Here is a 17,896-nt window from a genome sequence, read left to right as displayed (position 1 = left end):
GGGGCGGCCGCCCCGGGGCGGGCGGGCGGACGGACGGACGGGCGGGAGGACGGGCGGGGGCCGCGGGCCGGGGGCGGGGAGCGCGGCGGGCAGCCGGCAGCCCGCCTCGCTGGCCGCGTCGCGCCGGCCCCACCGCAGTGTGTGTGTGTGTGTGGACGGCGCCTTCCAGACAGCCCCGTGGAGCCCCATCCGGCGGCCGGCAGCCTTCGACGCGATGTTCCGCCGGAGCTGGAACCGTTTTGTAAGTACACTCCCTGCGGCTCCCCGCGTGCCCTTCGCCAGGGCCCTGACCACAGTTTCCTAAGGGGTCATGGCCCCAGAGGGAGATAGTACCCCCGCCGCCACCCCGTTTGGCTTTACCGACACTCGTTCCCGGGGCGGCCGGGCTACAGAGGCAGGTAGGGCCCCCAGGGCACCCCCCCAGGCCAGCGTAACCCGGGCTTCCTAACTCAGCTCAGACCCGGACCGTCCTCGGGCTGCTTGGTGGGGGGACCGGCCCAGGGACCCCTCAATTGGCCAGTTAGCCGAAGATGGCGTTTTATTATCTCGGAGGTTGCTTTCTTTTGTTTCCTCTGCCACGAGCACATGGAGGTAAACCTCGACCTGTCACTGGGGCCCAGATCGGGAGCGGAGCGCTGGGGGCTGAGGAAAGGGCAGGGCGCAGGCTGGCCCCGGGCTCGCTCGGCCTGGCGGGCGGCTGCTGACCGGAGGCCGGACAAACTTTACAGACTCAGCCCGGGAGGCTCACCATCGGGGGCGAGTAAAAGCGGGGGCAAGGATCGGGGTGGGCTGCGTGGAGGTGCAGGCGCCGGGAGGCAGCACCGCCCGGCGCTCGCCGCCAAGCTTAGCCTGACGAGGACCGGATGCCCCAGACAGTGAACCGTGGGGGAAGGCGGGCTGCGACTGCACGCCTCGGGCCACGCTGGCCCCATCCAGACCCCAGAAATGGGGACTTCCTTTCCGTGCGACTTTGGTATAGGGGAAAGCGATTTCTGCTACTGACTTTTTTGAGTAACCTGTTTACTCCGAGAAGGTACGTTAAGAATGGAGCAAAAACAGGGGCCACTTACTTCTGTGCAGCTATTTGTAGCAACTTCCTTAATTGCAAGACGAGGTGCAGGGAATAGGGGTTTATTTCTGCCAGTGATGGGAAAGAAAAGGTTCATCTGCAAATTTTGATTTTTTCTGTAGGTGAGAAAAATGACTGAGTGCTACGTGCTTCTCCACCTTCCAATACTGTTCTTAAACTTGTCTATTTGATTTTTTTTCATGCAGCTGTTCCTGATTAAAGCACTACTCTCATGTTTTTCATATGTCGGGTGAATTTGCTTTCATTTTTTATGCATTCGAAACTTTCAAAAATGTACCCCCTGGCTTAAAGAAATACGTGTACATCCATTTTTAGAAAATTATCATCAGAATAGTGCTGTGTTAATGTTTTTCTAAACGTTTTACATCACCCAGAAACGTGTCATAGGAAAATGGAGCAGATTATTACCTGTGGCACAGAGCAATAGAGGTACATCTCAAGGATCTTGAATTCCATAGGAAATGACTTACACTGATGCATTGCTAAAACAAGTAACTAAAATTGGTTTCTCACATTTATCCCTGAGAATATAAAAGCACATTGTACCTCATAATTCTATTTCACATTGATTCTTGTGATCTTGGAGTGTTGTTTGGTGGTGACAAAAAGGGAAAGGCGGCGACAAGGAGAGCTAATTGTAATGTTTGGGAAAAAGATAATTTTTTCACATGGCACTCACAGTGGAAAACAACTGGACTCGGATCATAATAAATTCATTAGTTTAAAATTGAGATGCTGATATTCCATTAAAAAAAAAATGACTGAACAACCCAAGCGTTGGTCTAAAAGCTCCCTTTGCTAAGAGCGATCTGCGTTGTATCGGAATCTAACAATTAAGCAGTGCTGGCCCAGGAAGCCGGGGCATGCAGGAAAATTGGCAGCAGTTGTAGAGGTGCCAGCCTGCAGGTTTGAAACCAGTACTTTGCATCCTCAACCAAGATCTCTGCAGAGAATCACACTCATGCTGAAATGAGCTTTGACCTCATTGTTTCAGCTGAAATGCCCGACTGCTCACATTTGCCTGCGCAATCATGACTATGGTAGGTGTCGGGAATTTGTACCAGTGCAGTAAGCTGGAAGGTTCTTAGGAGTTGTATCTGAGCCCTAGCCCTAGGGCGATGAATTAATCTGCAAGCCCATTGGAGTGAATGTGAAACATGCTGTCAAATACTCAATTGCTAAAGGATGGCTTTTAAAATTTCTGGGGACCAAATTTTATCTCCCTTAGGTCGTTAAGCTACATGCTGTCCTCATCTTTTGCCTGGCAGGGATTCTTTGAGGGCCACTCCCAGTTAAGTCACTGGAAGGCTAAAATTAAAGATTTAGGTTGGCCTTTGATACTTTGACATTAGTGTAGTCCAAGGCCTGTGCTATCTTACGATTGCTTTAATATTTGACAGATGGGGCTATTAATTCCTTTCAAAATCAAGTGTGTTTTTCTGTGTACCTATATGTGTCTGAAATAAATCACAGTGGTCTTGATTGTAGTTGTTGGTCATTGAAAACTGGAGACTACATGTTAAAAGAGGAATTTACATTTTCAACCAGATGTGGAAAGTAAATATCTTTTACGAGTAGCGTCATCTTCTATGGCTCAGTAGTGTTTGCTGAATTGTTTTTAAAAAATTCCATTTATTTTCCTAGGTTCTCCAACTTCAAACTAGAAGAAACAGTAATTCGTTATATTTTTAAAGACATGGCCCTGATGTCTTTGCCATGAAATAATTCTGTTCCTTTCTTTCTGATGAATTATGACTTTCCTTTTGATAATTTTGAGGTACAAAGAAATTGGTAGATTCGGTGCAGGATTTTAGGATTTAGGCATCTATGGGTGTCTTAAAAGATATGAGTTGGATGTCCCTGAGTGTAATAAAAGCATTGCCTGTTCCCAGTCAACATCTCCGTTCCCTATGAATACAATAAATAAGTAATAGTAGCTTTGTCTATATAATTTATTTCCTTCAAAGGCGTGTTTAATTGAACATCGGGACTAGTTGAGACATAAGAGTCGTGGATTTTTATGTTATCTTGTCTTCTTTTACTCAGTAAAATTCCTAGTGATTATAGTAGCTTTTCATGTTTATTTAAACATTTATTGAGAGTCTGAACACCAAGAATTTCCCTCTCTTTTTGGTGTAGTAAATTAATTTCATGCTAAAGATTCAAAATAAGACATTCCTGAATAAAGTATATTTGGGGCTTGGTCAGGTGGATGTTGTCAATTTAGCTTGGCAGAAAGTGATATTTAACAGCTATGGATTTCTAGACCATTGATACAGGAAAGCTTTTGTCAAATACTGGAGACCCACCCATAAATTCAAATCTCTGATTCTAGAAGCTCTCAAGCTGCTTTGATTCTGTAAAGTATGTAGCATAAATGTCTTTCCAGTCAAAGATGCCTAGGACTGACAAGAAATTAGACTGTATAAGGTGGGACATAAATTCAAAATAAGACCTACTCATAGAGAGCTAATTTATTATTTTGAGACCTCGGCAAGGCTGGCCTAGTGAAGTAAAATATGGAGGCAATTAAAATAATTTCAGTAATTTTTTTTTTCCAGGAGCTAGAAGGTTTTTGGTTTCCTTCTTGAATTATCAGGGTAATTAAACTTTTTTTTTTTCTGTTTCGCTTTACTAATAACCTTGGCCTGGGATTCCTGAGCGTCCTGGGTTCCTGAGTGTAGACAATATTGATGATTTTTTTATATTATTATGGCTAGAAATGTATCTGCATGTACATATTGTAATATTTGAGTATTTACACAAATCGTAGAAACGATGTGTGTGTCTTGTACATGTCTGAATTTAAGTGTTGCACTTGACCAAATCTAAAAGCAACCTCTTAATCATATTGTGCATTGTAATTGCCTTTTAACTTGTGCGGCTCCCCAAACCAGTCTTTCTCAACCCGTCAGGGAGAGAATTAAGCCCTAATGCCCTAAGGCATCCATTGTAGGTAATGAATTCATATCTCACGTGGAGATGAGGAAGCCCCATTGAGAAAAGCTGCCCTAAACCGTGAAAGCACCTGGGTGCAGGGACAGTTCGATGTCTCCTTTTTTCCTAGTACAGTGCCTGGTGCATAGGAGGTATTCGATAAATATTTGTTGAATGATTAGCTTTTATTTGTTTTACACAAATAATAACTTTAATTATAGACAGTGATGTTTATAAGAGTGCTAGTTAATTGGGATATACCAAGTTAAAGTACAGAGTCAGCAGAAAAGAGGAAGACCCTCAACAAGATGGATTGACACAGTGGCTGCGACAACGGGCTTCAGCATAACAATGATTGTGAGCGAACATGGCACAGGACCAGGCAGTGTTTCGTTCTGTGGTACATAGGGTCACTATGGGTCGGATCCGACTCAATGGCACCTAAAAACATGTACTGATTATCAGTGTTTCAAGGATTAGAATAAATACAGCTAATTTTTTTAATGCTGAAGCTACATTGACCGTAGTATATTTCTTAGATGATTAGGAAGGTAGTCTATGGTCTTGCAGGCCATTATTTCATTTTTTCAAATATTTACTAAGCATCTGCTGTGTATCAGGCACTGTGTTAGGCCCTGGGGACACACTGGTGAGCAAGACAAGACAAAGTCCCTGTCTTCAGGAGCATTAGTTGTCCTTACATGCACTGTTATAGAGGACATGGTAATTGCACTGTCTCTAATACATTTGTGACATACCATGAAACTTGCTCTTTATGAATAAGTTACTGTTATATACTTGTCATTTGTTTTTCTACCAAAAATGGAGTGTAGAAGCACAGTTATTTTCTAGTTGTTTGGATTTGAGATGAAAAGGAGTTTGTTGCATTTGAAATCTTCGATATGACCTATACATGGCAAACTACTCCTTTGCAAATAGATGCTAGGCTGACCCTGTGCAAGCTGGAAAACTATTTACGGATGAACCACTATAACTTGAAATAAATCTTTATACAAGTGAAAACAGTTTGTCTTTTTTCCCTTATCTGCCTTTTATTGATTAAACAACACAAAACTTTGAATGTCTCCTAAATATCTTCTATTTATGTTTATGGTTACTGCTAATAATACAGCCCTTTAGTGGATACCGTTGAGTGCCTAATAGGATAGTGTTTGAACCAATTCTGTCATGGGCGATGAAGCAAAACCGGAATAGACCTGAATTTTTACAGTCTGGGTAATCCAGAACAATAACCGAAACAGGAAAAATTACAGGTCAAAGCCCTGGAATGGGACACTCGGAAGAGGCATTGTGAGCTCTCTCAGGATTCTGGTGCATGAGATTGGATTATTGGCAGGACTGTGGAGAGCCACACACATTCATAACCAAAAAAAAAAAACAGACTCGTTGCAGTGGAGTCGATTTCGACTCATAGCGACCCTATAAGACAAAGTAGAACTGCCCCATAGGGCTTCCAAAGAGCACCTGGTGGATTCAAACTGCCAACCTTTTGGTTAGCAGCTGTAGCTCATAGCGGCACATTCTGCTGCCATCTTTGGGTGGGGCACGGCTGTTTCCGACTCTGCTCAAAATCTGGCAGGCAGATTTGGTTGCTATGCAACACATAGCTGCCCTTGTTTTCTGGGAGAGAGATTAGGTTTCTAACAGGGCTTAGACCCAGTTATACTTCCGGTTCATCAAAATTTTAAAAAGTCGGGTCTGTTCAGGTTTCTCTTCCCCGGTCATGACTGAAGCCCTGGTGCCTATACGTTAGTTTACAATGCCCCTAATGGACTTTTAAGGAGCCCTTGTGGTGCAGTGGTTAAAGTGCTTGGCTGCTAACCAGAAGGTTGGCAGTTTGAACCCACCAGCTGCTCCACGGGACAAAGATGTGGCAGTCTGCTTCATAAAGATGTACAGCCTTGGAGTCGCTGTGAGGTTGCTATCAGTTGGAATTGATTTGAAGGCAGTGGGTGGGAATGGACTTTTAAGGGCCCCTGGTGCTGTAGTGGTTAAATAGTCCAACCCACTCTGCGGTTCCAAGGAGAAAGACCTGGTGATCTACTTCCGTAAAGATTATAGCCTAGGAAACCCTGTGGGTGCAGTTCTACTGTGTCACATTGGGTCACTCACTGTGAGTCGGAATGGTCTCAACTGGCACCTAATGACAACAATGGACTTTAGCAGAGGTGAGATTTGGGCAGGTGAAGCTAGCCATTTCCAAATTGATGCAATTGTTATACAATAAGTGTGTTTCTTCGCCTCGGCTGCCAACTGAACCACCACCTGGGCAATGGGCCCTGGGAGGTAAAGGATGGCCAGTGGCCCCTGAAAGAACCATAACTAACCTCCCTGTGTCTGCATGATGTGCAAACAACTAATCTACTGAGTGAATTCAAATACTGGCTTGTTGAGTGATGGCAAAAAAATCATCAAGGCTGACCGCTTATCTAGTGTGCTTGATTAGTTTTCACTCAAAAAGGGTGAATACTTGAGACACAAAATAAAAATACATTTTTTCTTCGAGGTGTGGAGGTTCATGTACATTTGTAGTATTTTATACAGATTGATCTTTTACATCTGAAATCCTTGAGATGGGGAATTTTCTGATTGGGTGGAGGGAGGTTCTGGGTTTCTATAAGTGAATTAGGTGCTGCGCTCAAGTTTATTTTCCTTCACTTGACACTTAACCTTGGCCTAATACAAGGGTAGATCCACAGTGATTGTAAAACAAACATATTAGCAGGACTGCAGCATATGTTAACACTACTGCAGCTTGATGATGAATGAGTGCTCACCACTGCAGATACAGGTGCAGGATGCCCAAGGCCAACACACTGGCAAATAGCCCCTCAGTTACTGCGGTGTATGGACAGATTGCTGGTGGAGTTGACTTCTTGATTCTCTGTGGTTTATAGATGATGTTGCACTGTGGATATTGAGACCTAGGAGGTTAACCTGCAATTATGGAGTATAGACTGTCATCAATTTCTTGCCCCCTATTTATTTAATAAAATTAATTAAATTTAATAAAATGTGGGAGGATGGTGAGATCTATTTTTGTTTAAGCAGATATCATTATCTGCTTTTTAGACTCTTCTGTTATATGTGTCTTAAATCATGAAGGTGGCTGTGTTTTCCCAGTACATTCCCCTTCACCTAGGTATTGTTGGAAGAATGAGAACAGTGTTCTTGATAATGCTGTAGCAACTGGCACAACGTGAGGTAAGTAGTAGGTGGTCAGTAAAGACGCTGAATTGTTTTGAACTGATTTGACAACACTGGCTAAGTCAGTGCAACAGGTGAAAAATGATCAGTTGGTTAAGTAAGCAACTACCAAGAAGTTTATGCATTTCAGACTGGACTACTAATAACTGCATAGCTGAAAATAACTTTCTTTCAATGGACAAAGTACTACATGGTGCGTATTCTAAATGAGAAAAAAAATACTTTTATGCTTTCTTTAAAATAATCAGAAAAAGTTAGCATTCACTTGAGGCTATCTTCCCTATTCACCTGAAAGGGAACTGTTACCCCCTGCCCTTTCATCATCATTCATACCGAACCCAAAAACCAAACCCAGTGCCGTTGAGTCAATTCCGACTCATAGCGACCCTATAGGACAGAGTAGAACTGACCCATAGAGTTTCCAAGGAGCGCCTGGCCGATTCAAATTGCTGACCCTTTGGTTAGCAGCCGTAGCACTTAACCACTACACCACCAGGGTTTCCTGATCATTCATGTTGTTGTTGTTGTTAGATGCCGTCGAGTCGGTTCCGACTCATAGTGACCCTATGCACAACAGAATGAAACATTGCCCGGTCCTGAGGCATCCTTACAATTGTTCTGCTTGAGCTCATTGTTGCAGCCACTGTGTCAATCCACCTTGTTGAGGGTCTTCCTCTTTTCCGCTGACACTCTACTCTGCCAAGCGTGATGTCCTTCTCCAGGGACTGATCCCTCCTGACAACATGTCCAAAGTATATAGGACGCAGTCTCGCCATCCTTGCTTCTAAGGAGCATTCTGGTTGTACTTCTTCTAAGACAGATTTGTTCCTTCTTTTGGCAGCCCGTGGTATATTCAATATTCTTCGCCAACACCACAATTCAAAGGCATCAATTCTTCTTTGGTCTTCCTTATTCATTGTCCAGCTTTCACGTGCATATGATGTGATTGAAAATACCGTGGCTTGGATCAGGTGCACCTTAGTCTTCAAGGTGACACCTTTGCTTTTCAAAACTTTAAAGAGGTGCTTTGCAGCAGATTTACCCAATGCAATGCGTCTTGATTTCTTGACTGCTGCTTCCATGGCTGTTGATTGTGGATCCAAGTAAAGTGAAATCCTTCACAACCTCAGCCTTTTCTCCGTTTACCATAATGTTGCTCATTGGTCCAGTTGTGAGGATTTTTGTTTTCCTTATGATGAGGTGCAATCTAAACTGAAGGCTGTGGTCTTTGATCTTCATTAGTAGGTGCTTCAGGTCCTCTTCACCTTCAGCAAGCAAGGTTGTGTCATCTGCATAACGCAAGTTGTTAATGAGTCTTCCTCCAATCCTGATGCCCCGTTCTTCTTCATATAGTCCAGGTTCTTGGGTTATTTGTTCAGCATACAGATTGAATAGGTATCGTGAAAGAATACAACCCTGACGCACACCTTTCCTGACTTTAAACCAATCAGTATCCCCTTGTTCTGTCCAAACAACTGCCTCTTGATCTATGTAAAGGTTCCTCATGAGCACAATTAAGTGTTCTGGAATTCCCATTCTTCGCAATGTTAGCCATAGTTTGTTATGATCCACACAGTCGAATGCCTTTGCACAGTCAATAAAACACAGGTAAACATCCTTCTGGTATTCTCTGCTTTCTGCCAGGATCCATCTGACATCAGCAATGATATCCCTGGTTCCACGTCCTCCTCTGAAACCAGCCTGAATTTCTGGCAGTTCCCCGTCGATATACTGCTGCAGCTGTTTTTGAATGATCTTCAACAAAATTTTGCTTGCATGTGATATTAATGATATTGTTCTATAATTTCCACATTCGGTTGGATCACCTTTCTTGGGAATAGGGATAAATGTGAATCTCTTCCAGTCAGTTGGCCAGGAAGCTGTCTTCCATATTTCTTGGCATAGAAGAGTGAGCACTTCCAGCACTACATCTGTTTATTGAAACATCTATCGAATAATAGAATTTTGCAAGATCAACGACTTCTTCATTGCAAATACCTTCTTTCACCAACGTAAACGGCAGCTATACACATGGACCTCGCCAGATGGAATGCACAGAAATCAAATTGACTACATCTGTGGAAAGAGATGATGGAAAAGCTCAATACCATCAGTCAGAACAAGGCCAGGGGCTGACTGTGGAACAGACCATCAATTGCTCTTATGCATGTTCAAGCTGAAACTGAAGAAAAACAGAGCAAGCCCACAAGAGTCAAAATATGACCTTGAGTATATCCCACCTGAATTTAGAGACCCTCTGAAGAACAGATTTGATGCATTGAACACTAGTGACTGAAGACCAGATGAGTTGTGGAATGACATCAAGGACATCATCCATGAAGAAAGCAAGAGGTCACTGAAAAGACAGGAAAGAAAGAAAAGACCAAGATGATGTCAGAGGAGACTCTGAAACTTGCTCTCGAGCGTCGAGCAGCTAAAGCAAAAGGAAGAATTGATGAAGTAAAAGAACTGAACAGAAGATTTCAAAGGGCCTCTCGAGAAGACAAAGTATTATAATAACATGTGCAAAGAGCTTGAGATGGAAAACCAAAAGGGAAGAACACGCTCGGCGTTTCTCAAGCTGAAAGAATTGAAGAAAAAATTCAAGCCCCGAGTTGCGATAGTGAAGGATTCCATGGAGAAAAACATTAAACGACGCAAGAAGCATCAAAAGAAGATGGAAGGAATACACAGAGTCATTATACCGAAAAGAATTAGCCAACGTTCGACCATTTCAAGAGGTGGCATATGATCAGGAACCTATGGTACTGAAGGAAGAAGTCCGAGCTGCTCTGAAGACATTGGTGAAAAACAAGGCTCCAGGAATTGATGGAATATCAATTGAGATGTTTCAACAAACGGATGCAGCACTGGAGGTGCTCACTCGTCTATGCCAAGAAATATGAATCATTCATAGAAAACCATAATTAATATACTGTCCTCAGCTTCTGAAATTATAAGCAAATTCATATTTTTTGTTAAATGCAGTTTGTGGGCTTATGCGTTTTTTTGCAACCACATGTATTTTGAAAACCAAAGCTGCAGCCTTAACTCCCCAAGAGCTGGATATCATTTGACTTCCCATGATAAGCATGCATTATTTGGATTCAGGATGTCTCGGTAGGGATCTGCTAGGGATTAAATTGTGTCCCCTAAAAATATCTGTCAACTTGGCTAGGCCATGATTCCCAGTATTGTGTGACTATTCACCATTTTGTCATTTGATGTGATTTTCCTGTGTGTTGTAAATCCTATCTCCATGATGTTGGTGAGGTGGGATTAGCAGCAGAGATTGTATTAATAAGGCAAGACTCAATCTTCAAGACTAGGTTTTGTTTTAAGCCAATCTCTTTTGAGATATAAAAGAGAGAAATAAGCAGAGAGTTATGGGGACCTCATACCACCAAGAAACAAGAGCCAGAAGAATAGTGTATCCTTTGCACCAGGGGTCCCTGTGCTGAGAAGCTCCTCAACAAGTGGATGATCGATGACAAGGACCTCCCCACCAGAGCCAACAGAAAGAAATCCTTTCCCTGGAGCTGGCACCCTGAATTTGGACTTCTAGCCTCCTGGACTGTGAGAAAATAAATTTCTCTTTGTTAAAGCCATCCACTTATGGTATTTCTGTTACAACAGCACTAGATGACTAAGATAGGATCCAAACCCCTTTGCTGTCTAGTTGAATTATGATTCATAGCGACCTATAAGACGGAGGGTGACTGTCACTTCTTTCTCCCGTGGAGTGGCTGGTGGATTCCAACCGTCCACCTTTAGCTCAACCACTGCACCACCAGGGCTCCTTTCAGTAAGGATACCACTTAGTCTTTGGTGCTGAGAATGTGAGATACTTTCCTCTATTTGTACCCACTTGTAATCAGCTGGGTAGGTACCTGTAGAGAGAAGGCAGAGCAAACCAGAGGAACCACAGCTTGAGAGATTTAAAAGCAGTTGTGAAACCTTGTTAGAAGAGTTGGTGTAAGTCCTTGCTCTGCCATTTACTCCCTAGCATGGGAAAGTGGGCACCAGGGGCTGTGGTTTATGTACATCAAAGTGTTTCTCAAATGTGGTCCTTGGAGCACTTGCATAAGAATCATCTGGAATGCGTATTGTAAGTACAGATTACTGGGCCTCAAACCTACTGAATCTAAGTGTCAGGTGATAGATCCTAGGAAACTGTATTTTTAGCAAGCACTCCAGGTGGTCCTTAGGCTCTCTGAAATTTGAGAGCACCCATGCATAATACAGTAAACACTGACATTTATTTTCTGGGCACATTCTGTTCATTTCTGTTAACTTTGGTTTCTTCATCCACAGAATGGGAATAATATCCACTTCACAAGGTTGTTGGAAAAATGTTTCATAGACCATTTGGCACTATACCGACTGTGTTGGAAGTCCCCAGGTTTGATGATTCGGTAGGAGTATTCACAGGACTCAGCATATAGTCATACTCTTGGCTAAGATTTATTGCAGCAAAAGAATATAAAGAAAAATCAGCAATGGGAAAAGGTGCATGGGGCGAAGTCCGGAAGAAATCATGTGCAAGCTTGTAAGAGTCCTCTTCCAGTGGAATCCCACAGGGCACAATTTCCCCCGCAGACGGTAGTGACAACATGTGTGAAATGTCTATCAGGGAAGCTTATTGGAGACTCCATGCCAAGGGTTTTTATTGGGGGCTGGTTACATAGGCACCCTCGGCCTGGTATGTACCAAAATTCTCAACTCCCAGAAGGAAAGCAGGTGTTCAACATCAACTATATTGTTTGTACGAACAGTTTAGGCACAGTGAGACACAGCCAGTTAGGCTGGTGGGAATCTCCCGACATCTAATTTTCCAGATGCCAGCCAAGGGCCAACCTTCTAAGTCGGCCTTTTTAAGAATAGCAGTCCCAGGCCTGCTATGCTAACCTTTCTGTACACCAATGTAATGTAATATATTTTCGGAGAAGGGAAATAACTTCCCCAAGGCTGTTAAACTAGTAAGCAGCAGCAGCGGAGCTGAAACTAGCCGAGATTCCCAGCAATCATGCTTTCTTTTAATAGCTACGCACAGCCGTGCCTCTGGAGGATGTGTCATTCCTTTTCCGATTGTTGCAAGCATTCACTATTTGTCACTTGCAGCAGAAGAGCAGCCTGCCGGTAGTAAATGATGCGCCCAGTGGGGGAGCCAGGAAGTATTGATGTTTCTGCCAGTTTAGCGTCAACACTTGCTGGTTTCCTCTCTGGAGCATCACCAAGTTCGTGGATTTTCATTTTTCCTGACTTTTGGATGTTTGTTACTGCCCCTACATGTTCCATCCGTCTTCTATTCATATTCTTCATACTCATTTGCATCACTGCCTCATGTCATTTTATCCATGGCTGGCTGTTAGCTCCTAGGCAGCAGATATAAAAATCCTTAACACAGTTCCAAGAAATGGGTATGTTGAATTGAAGAGTATTTTGCCTAGGAAGACTACATAGGAAAAACCACCAAAAGAAGAAAAAAAACAAAGAAAATTCTTGGCCTAATAAATGAATTTTAAGCTGATATTTATAAATAAAAAATTTTTTTTATTTATAAATATTGTTTTATTCCAGTATTGTTTTCTGAGTTTTATAGTAATGGAAAACCCGTAGGATATCTCATTAGTTATTCTTAAGTTTCAGCCTTTTTTACCATTACCATACATGGAAATCAGCAGTTTTGTTCTGATTTGGACAAAGAATAAATAAGAGACTCATGCTGGAAGGTGCAGCAATCCTACAGATCTACAGGGAGCAGAAGCCAGGAGGGAAATGTCACAAATAAGCAACAGCTGGGTAGAGGAGGTTATGTAAGCCACACCTGTTGTGTAAGCAGTGGAGATGTTCTTTAAGCTTCGCAATGTAGTTTGCAGTAATATGGATTAAGGGAGCTGTAGTATAGTGCACAATTTAGCTTTTCTGAAAACATTTGTATGAGTCACAATCGTTCTTTGAACATTTACACCTTATTTGGTTCTTTGGAGGTGTGTAAGGCATAGGCCTTGCTTTCCAGTAGCTTGCAGCCAAGTAAAGGAAACAAGGCAAAACACACAGGACCCAACCTCCTTATAAGGCAGTAGGCCATCAGTGCCATCCCTTTGAGGGACGCACACAGTAAGTGCAGCAGGACACTAGAGCTCACTCTGGCTGCAGTGACCAGGGAGGGCTTTAAGAAGAGATAGCATGTGAACTGGGCCTTAGGAGACCCAAAGGATTAAAGTTCTTTGAACATTAGGGAAGCAACCTAATTGCCAAAACTCCCTGCCATCGATTCGATTCTGATTCACAGTGACCCTGTAGGACAGAGTAGAACTGCCCCATAGAGTTTCCAAGGAGCGCCTGGCGCATTTGAACTGCTAACCTTCTGGTTAGCAGCCATAGCACTTAACCACCACACCACCAGGGTTTCCAACCTAATTACAGGAGGCAATTGTCTGAGCAATGGGGCAGGGTTATTGCTTATGGCACTTAGAGCAGGGGAACCAGCCAACTTAAAGTGCGTAGGTTCCAGCTGTAAATGCAACTGAAAGACCAACCCCTGATCTTCATTGTCAAATGTTTGCTGTAGTGAAATTTAGAGATTAAAAAGGGGGATGGTAAAAATGGACACTAGGTGGCTTCAGGTTTCCATAACAATAGCTATAGGAATATTCTCATAGACACTCTTCTGAAATCCACGACTCTAGTGATGGTACAGGAACAATAAGGCAGGAACAGGGATAAAATAAGCATTTGGGTGTATCATGACACTGCTTCATATAATTTTATGTGACTGGTTACTTAATTGCCCTGCTTACCTGATGGTTACATAATTTCCGAAACTTTTAGTACATGGTGACAATGTGAATAGTTATCTTGAGTACTGATGATCATTTAAAAAGTTGGAGATCAGCACTTTGATCAGGAATGTATGCTGCTCCGTTACACTTCCACTGCCACCAGTTTACACTGATCATAACAATCAGACCGAGCACAGCATACTGACTTCCCAGAATATGAACTGCCTCTTATTCCCACATTACCGATACATCACCATGCCCTGTGGGTGCTGCTTTTCTTTATCATCACCACTGCCACTCTCATTAGCATCTATCTTCTCTTACATATTTGCTCCTCCTCCAGTTTCCCTCCTTTTGGTAAATGGCAGTATCACCTACCCCAGTAACTCAAGCTAGAAACCTAGCAGTCATCCCCCACATCTAATCTGTCAACAAATCTAATAGGTTCTGTTATGTCTGAAATAGCTCTCAAATCAATCCTCTTCTCTTCATGCCCATGACTACCACCATCCAAGTCCAAGCTACCGCTATCACTTACCTTGGGCCAATGCAGTAGTTAACCGTATCCACTTCTGCCCTCTCCAGTCCATCCTCCACACAGCAGCCAGAGGGATGCTTTAGAAATGCATATCTGAAAGCTTCAGTGACTTTCCGTTGCTGCTCTCTGTATAATAATGATCTGGCCAGTCTCAGCTCTCTTCACTTTTTTGTGCACCATCTGCCACATGCCACAGTACCTTTGTGTGTGTTGTTCCTCTTTGCCTGGTATATTTGTCTTCTACAGTCAGTTGCCTCAATTAGTTACCTTTCAGATCTCAGCTTAATCATCACTTCCTCAAGGAAGCTGTCCTGATCCTTCTGTCAGACAAAGCCAAGTTGCTCCATTACATGTTATCGTAGCACCAGGAACCTTTCCTTCATACTCTTATCACTGTTGACTTTACATTCGTATACTATATTTATTCGCTAACTTACTTGCTACCTAACATCCCTCTACACAGTAAGCTCTGTGGAGGTAAGAACTATGACCATTTTTGCACATTGCTATTTCCCTAATGTCTCAGTTGTTAGGTGCTGTCCAGTCAGTTCCAACTGTGGCATATAGTACGTGCTCAATAAATGTTTGAATTAATGAAATCTTATTTCCCATTTATAATAATAAACCTTTATAGTTTGACTTAAAAATCAAATTGTTCACCCTTTAGACATCATTGCTCCATTAAGTAAAAAACAAAAAAATAACAACTTACACTTTAGAAATGAAGCCATTTCCTCTAACATTGCATGTTGTGTTATGTAATACATGCATCGCATCTCTTTCATTATGTTTTTTAGGTATTTAATTTTCTCTGATGTAGTTAATGCACAGTTTTTTTTGTATTTATGAGCATCACCATGGTTGTCGTACACACATTAACAACAACTTTCTTTAGCAGCTTGCTGTTACACATTAAAAGTATGAGTACTTTATTATAACTAACAAATGAGATATTTACTGATTAAAATATTTTGTAAACCCTTTTAATTAACGTTCATTGATATTTTTCAAATACTTGTTTTATAATATTTTAAATAGCTTTATCGAGATGTAATTACTTCTAATATTATTTTTTGTGAGCTTTTTACAGTTTTGCTGTGTACCGGCTATGTAGGAATGATAGTGGTAAGTGTCTCATTTAGGTCCTTAATTCATAGGATGAAATAATCTTATCATTTTACATGGTTAAAAATTTAAAATGGGCTTTATTTTTTTATCCTTTTTTAAAAATTTTACCTTCAATTTAGATATGTGTGTTCTGCTATACTGTGTGCACAAATAATTATTCTAGTCAGAGCCTTGAATTGTTGATCAATGACTTCATTGATATGTGGCAAGTTTATGAAACTGTTTTAGTTGTAGGTAGTCTTTGCCTTCTTACGATTATAATAATGGCCAACACTAGAATGTTACGTTCCCGGCACTGTTTGTGCATTATGAGTGTTAGTTCATTATACATGTGCATATGTCCTAAGGATTTATGTGATGATGAATAAACAACTCTAAAGTGTCTATAGATCAGGAGTGGAAGACCCTACCATAAATAACTGGTTGTCTAGTCTCTCATTTGTAAAATAAAGGGCTTGGAAACTAGATGGTATCTGTCTTAGACTGAGTTCTCTAGAGAAGCAAAACCAGTAAAACGTGTCTCTCTCTCTCTATATATATGTATATATAAAAAGGGAGAGAGAGGTTTATATCAAGGAAATGGCTAACGAGATTGTAGAGGCTGGAATGTCTCAAATCTGTGGGTCCAGATAGAGGCTTTTCCTGATGCATGTAGCCAAGGGTTGGCGAACCCACGATCAGCAGGTCAGAGAGCAGGCCTCTTGCTCACAGGCTGTGAAGGTCAATGAATCCCAAAGATCAGCAGGGAAGACTGCAGGTAAGCTGCTAGCTCAAGTCCCAAGAAACGGAGGTCAGGTGAACAGGAGCCAGCTACAGGATCCAGAATGGGCAAAAGCCCCCAAGCCTTGCCAGAATATCCACTTATATTCAGTGTAGGCCACATGCCCAAGGAAACTCACTTTCAACTGATAGGCTACTCACAGCAGATCCCATCATGGAGGTGATCACATAATATCAGTTCTTATCATAGAAGTGATCACACCATCATATGACTGTAAAACAACTGAGAATCATGGCCCAACCAAGTTGACACACAAACTTAACCATCACGGTATCTAAAGTTCAGTATGTCCTTGTCTTAGGCTGGATTCTCTAGAGAAGCAAAACCAGGAAAGCGCACACACACATGGAGATTTATATCAAGGAAACGGCTCACGCGGTTGTAGAGGCTGGAACGTCCCAAGTCCATGGATCAGGATAGAGGCTTCTCCTGATTCACGTGGCCGCAAGGGCTGGCTAACCCAAGATCAGCAGGTCGGAGAGCAGGGCTCTTGCTCACAGGCTATGAAGATTGCAGCAGGTAGGCTGCTAGCTCAAGTCCCAAGAACTGGAGGTCAGACGAACTGGAGCCAGCTGCAGGATCCAGTGCAGGCAAAAGCCAGAACATCCGCTTATATTCGGATGCTGGCCACACACCCAGGGAAACTCCCTTTTAACTGATTGGCTACTCACAGCAGATTCCATCATCATTCCATCAGATTCACATATAAACACTGAGAATCATGGCCCAGCCAAGTTGACACACAATCTTAACCATCACAGTCTTAGAACTGGTAGAGGACCTTAGGGACCATTTAGTAGTCCAACCCCTTTATTTTATAGCTGAGGCAACAGAGGGCAAGTGACTTGGCCAAGATTATTCAGTGAACAGGAGTTCACAAATACAGAATTCCAGGCTCAGCTCTGTTACATCTGTGAATCACAGTGGCACAAATTTTTGGAAGTGCTATTCATGGGCTTTTAATAGTGATTGTACTTTCTGGTCTTACACTAACCTGAGTAATTGAGGATCAAATGTAGACCCATGCCTCTGTTAGTACTATGCTTGAGAATTAAACTCAACCTTTATTATATTAACCTCTTAGCTAACAGCACTAATGAAGGAGAGCATATGTGTTCATGCTAAAATATGATGGATAGGCTTCCCTGGGAGCACCGCCACTACCTTCTTTGCCAGTGGCTACCTGCTATTATTTCCCAAGGACACTCTTACTCATCCCTCCTCATGAACGCAGTTAGTTGCAGATTGGTGGATAGCGAGAGGAAGCCCTTGGATTGGCTGAGTGACAGCTGCTGGGAGGCAGTAGTGGGCAGTAAGTACACAATTTATACGTATATACTTGAGAATTAATAGTAGCTTGTTTTTTTTTTTTTGGTGGAACAAGATTGGATGCCATGTTTATCATAGCT

The 17,896-nt window shown here is 42.4% G+C and overlaps 1 protein-coding gene across 1 annotated transcript in view; it reads left to right on the top strand.

Annotated features, from left to right (window-relative positions):
• The first annotated feature begins 89 nt into the window (after positions 1–89).
• ATP11C (ATPase phospholipid transporting 11C) overlaps positions 90–17,896 on the top strand; it is a 193,378-nt gene continuing 175,571 nt past the window's right edge. The window contains exon 1 of the mRNA XM_010600030.3: positions 90–241. Within this exon, the coding sequence (XP_010598332.1) occupies positions 215–241 (27 nt within the window). The 5' untranslated portion in view covers positions 90–214. The remainder of the gene's footprint in view (positions 242–17,896) is intronic.

This window comes from Loxodonta africana, chromosome X, assembly GCF_030014295.1.
Source record: "Loxodonta africana isolate mLoxAfr1 chromosome X, mLoxAfr1.hap2, whole genome shotgun sequence".
Lineage (NCBI taxonomy): Eukaryota > Metazoa > Chordata > Mammalia > Proboscidea > Elephantidae > Loxodonta > Loxodonta africana.
This window is presented reverse-complemented; position numbering and strand designations above follow the sequence as displayed.